The sequence below is a fragment of the Plectropomus leopardus genome, unplaced genomic scaffold (assembly GCF_008729295.1).
Source record: "Plectropomus leopardus isolate mb unplaced genomic scaffold, YSFRI_Pleo_2.0 unplaced_scaffold22152, whole genome shotgun sequence".
NCBI classification, from domain to species: Eukaryota; Metazoa; Chordata; class Actinopteri; order Perciformes; family Serranidae; genus Plectropomus; species Plectropomus leopardus.
Genome location: NW_024623996.1, coordinates 408 through 3,994, shown reverse-complemented (window position 1 = coordinate 3,994; position 3,587 = coordinate 408). Strand labels below are relative to the sequence as shown.

At 35.8% G+C, this 3,587-nt stretch overlaps 1 protein-coding gene across 1 annotated transcript; it reads left to right on the top strand.

Moving 5' to 3' along the window:
• Nucleotides 1-242: 242 nt before the first annotated feature.
• Nucleotides 243-2,419, top strand: LOC121965887 (alpha-N-acetylgalactosaminide alpha-2,6-sialyltransferase 1-like; the record flags this gene model as incomplete). The annotated part of the gene is made up of 3 exons (XM_042515999.1): nt 243-500; nt 707-869; nt 2,257-2,419. Coding segments are annotated over exons 1-3 (554 nt in total), but the record flags the coding sequence as incomplete, so codon positions are not given.
• Nucleotides 2,420-3,587: the final 1,168 nt, after the last annotated feature.

The window sequence follows — 3,587 nt, the reverse complement described above, 5'->3', positions numbered from 1 at the left end:
GCAGGGACAACATGTAGAAACTTCAGAGAAAAAAAATAAATAAATAAAAAAGGAAAATTAGATTTTTTTTTTGTTCCAACATTTATGCACTTACCATTGTCTGTATTATTTTTCAGTTGCTAATTGTATTAAATTGTCCTCAAAGAAAGCCCAGCCCATTTCCAGGAACAGCAATTTAATTTCCAAAGTGCCTCGCTAATTTTGTTGCATCTCTTTGTTTTCTGAAAATCTTCTTCATCAGCTTTGCTACTGTCTCAGGAATAAGCAAACACATGTATGAGGATATAATAGGAAACTTGACTCCACACGCACATGCAGCTGAAACTGTTGATTCCACTAAAACAAACCCAGTGACGAAGCAAAAAGCGGCTCAGATGAGCGTCTCACATGCAGTTGTGGCTGAGACTCCGATGCCCATCCTCAACAGAAGCTCCTTTAAGAAGTGTCCTCGGTGGGATTTTGATGATGTCTATAACCAGGACGCTCCACCCAGACTGTGGGTAAGCATGCTGTGGCAAGACAGGACAGAATAATTATAAATGCAATAAGTCATTTTCTGTTTGTTTTTTCCCTTAAAGCAGTTATAATTACTGCAATTTACCAATATGTTGCAGCAATCTGTTTGACCTCTTGCTGTTCATCCTTTGGGAATCTTAGTTTATGCTTTTTTACCATTATAATTAACCATTTTATCCTGTGTTCTCAGACCTGTGCCGAGTCTCTGAGAAACTCTGAGGATGAGAGCTTCAAGAAGGCTTTCCTTCCCAACATACGTCTGTTTCTGCACAAGGACAACATCAACATGAGCGAGTGGAACCGGCTCTCACATTTTAACAATCCTTTTGGTTTTATGCAGTTCCCCTACAAAGGTAAGCTTTTCTGTGTAAGACAGGTGTGTCAACACTGTATGTCATAATCACTATGTGTGGTGTGTTTGTGAGGCAATGGAAATGTAATTATGGTGGAGGCTTATTGTTTCTGTTCCAGCTTCCTCTTCTTCCTCATGTAGAAACTACTAATCTTACTTTTTTTGTTTAGCATTATGAGCAAAACTTAAACGTCAAGTTTTAAAACCTGCTCCAGAGATCTTCCTGCAGTTTTGTGCATAAATCATGTAAAGAAAAACATTTTTCTTGAGGAAGAATGATGGATTTTTGACAACATAATGAGAAACTTACATTACAATGGATAACGAGACGAGCCGATGCGTCAAGTGTGCCCACAGAGAACTACCACCTTGTGCTGGCTGCCACACAGACGCTGGTGAACAAGAGCAACTTGATTACCATCCGTAATAAACCTGTTTGTTTTTAACAGGTTTATTAATGATGGTAATCAATCAAACCAAACACACAAACCAGCCTGTTCTGCTTTCCCCAGGTGGCTAAAAACTACAGTTGCTGCATGTGTAATAAATGGGTCACAGCATTTTGACTTTTACATTATTAAAACAGCTTTTGGAAATTTTGAAAGATGCAGTGGTTAACTTATGTTTAGTTTTTAGTCTTTTTTAAAAAATTTTTTTTACCACATTGAAGAATTGACTGTTTATTGTTTTATTTTTTATTTTTCTATAGTTACATCTTCTATGTAAAGCTTCTTTGAGGACTTATTGGTATTGTTTTTAATGTTATTATTAATACTGAATAATTCTTAAAAACACTTAGTTATGTTTTAGTTTAAAATAGTTGGTTTGGGGGGCTAAATCCCTGAAGGAAAAAAATCAATGTCCTTGTAAAAATAAGCTCTTTTTTTGTAGCACGGGTGTCTGAAAAGCTACTGGAAACACAGCAATGATTTACTAAATAACAACTGGTTTTGTTTTGTTTGGGCCTGAGCAGTGGTCTGCATCTTGGCAGGCGTCTCACCTAAGTGACAAAGTCAGCTCATATTGTTTTTCACTTTAAAAATCAATCTTTTTTTAAAAAAAATAAAAATTATTAGAAAATACAAAAAACACCCAAAATCAAAATTACAAAAAAGAAATTAAAAAAATCACCCCTTTAAACCACCAAAATTATTAAAAATGAAAACATACTGAAACTCAAAATTATTTTTTTTAAAAACAACAATTTTCCATTGACTAGACAAGAATAGCAGTTTATTTATCATTTATTTATAGATCCCATTATCACAAAACATATACATGTAGTGTTTTTAAGTTCCCCATTTCTACCTTCCCACAATTTTCAAATAAATCAAGTTTGTCCAGGTTTCAAAGGGTTAAGTATGTATGTATTTGGATTGTTTTTGTAGAAGTGATGAGTGCAGTGAAGTTGATCCCGAAGCCAAAAGAGCCGCTGCTCTTTCCAAAGCCAGGCAATGGCGGGTGTATCCGCTGTGCTGTGGTGGGCACCGGGGGGATCCTCAACGGCTCCAGAATGGGGGAAGAAATTGACGCTCACGATTACGTTTTCCGGTAAGAAAGAAACCATTTTTTTGTTCCGCCTCCACTGTGGGGCAAGAATATTTAAAAACAAATTGACAGATAAGTCATTGAAAAATGATATTTCTCTGTGCAAAGTAAAATATCTTTGCTCAACAGCCGTCAGAGGTGGCCAAGACAATATTTAGTTATGGCAGGGACCCTTTGTTAACATAATTTATGCACACATCGATTGCAAGATGGCATAAAAAATCCTCCTGTGTGTACAGCCTGTCGACAGTCACCATCCGTCACATGCTACTTTCTAGTTTAAATATTTCCCATTTATTTTAACATAAAGAGCATAGAGTATTTAAAGCTTTATTAGTCAATCAACTCTGTTGTCCTGTGGGTGCAGCGCAAGCACTGAGCAGTAAAACCTGTATATAGACTTAATCCCAGCTGACTAAAACAAACTTTCTATCATGGGTAAGTGATAAGTGTGGTGGAGATTATGGGTGGTTTCTACAGTTTGTTCAGTGTGGGTCAATAAGGAAGCCACTGCAGGATGCTTGAATGTTATGTTGTGATAGTGTGTTTAAAAAACCATTTGTCTCTTTTGCACTGCTGCTGCTGCTGCTGCTCCGTTAATAATATCAGTTGAACTCATTCGTTTAACCTTTTGAAACCCGAGCAAATTGGCACGATTTCTTTCAAAAGCAAGGAACAAAAATGTATCCCTTACAGATGATCAACAAAAATTTTAAATAAATAAATAAATGAATAGATAAAATATGTAATGGGAATAATAATAATAATAGATTTCCGGACATTTCCCCCATTGCTTTTTTAAAATTATTACCCTACAACATTTTCTCTCTTTCTCTTTTTAAAACAAATTTTCACGTAATTTGCTTTCCCTAATGTCTCGCAATTTTTGGGAAATCAGGTTTCAAAATGCATGTGAAAGGCTTTTGGACAAAGCACAAGAAAACAGAAGTTTTTCAAGATTTCAAAGGGTTAAGCAGTTTTTATCTTCAATGCCTAACACCTTTTTACAATTATAGCCCCCAAACTATGAATGAACTTTTACAAAAACTGTCACATTATTCGTACAGAAATACATTTGACAGAAAATATGTGTGAGAAAGTCTTATTTCTCTCAAATTGCTTGCTCGTAGTGACAGGGGAGTCTCTAAAAAAGTGGGATCTCTTTGACTTC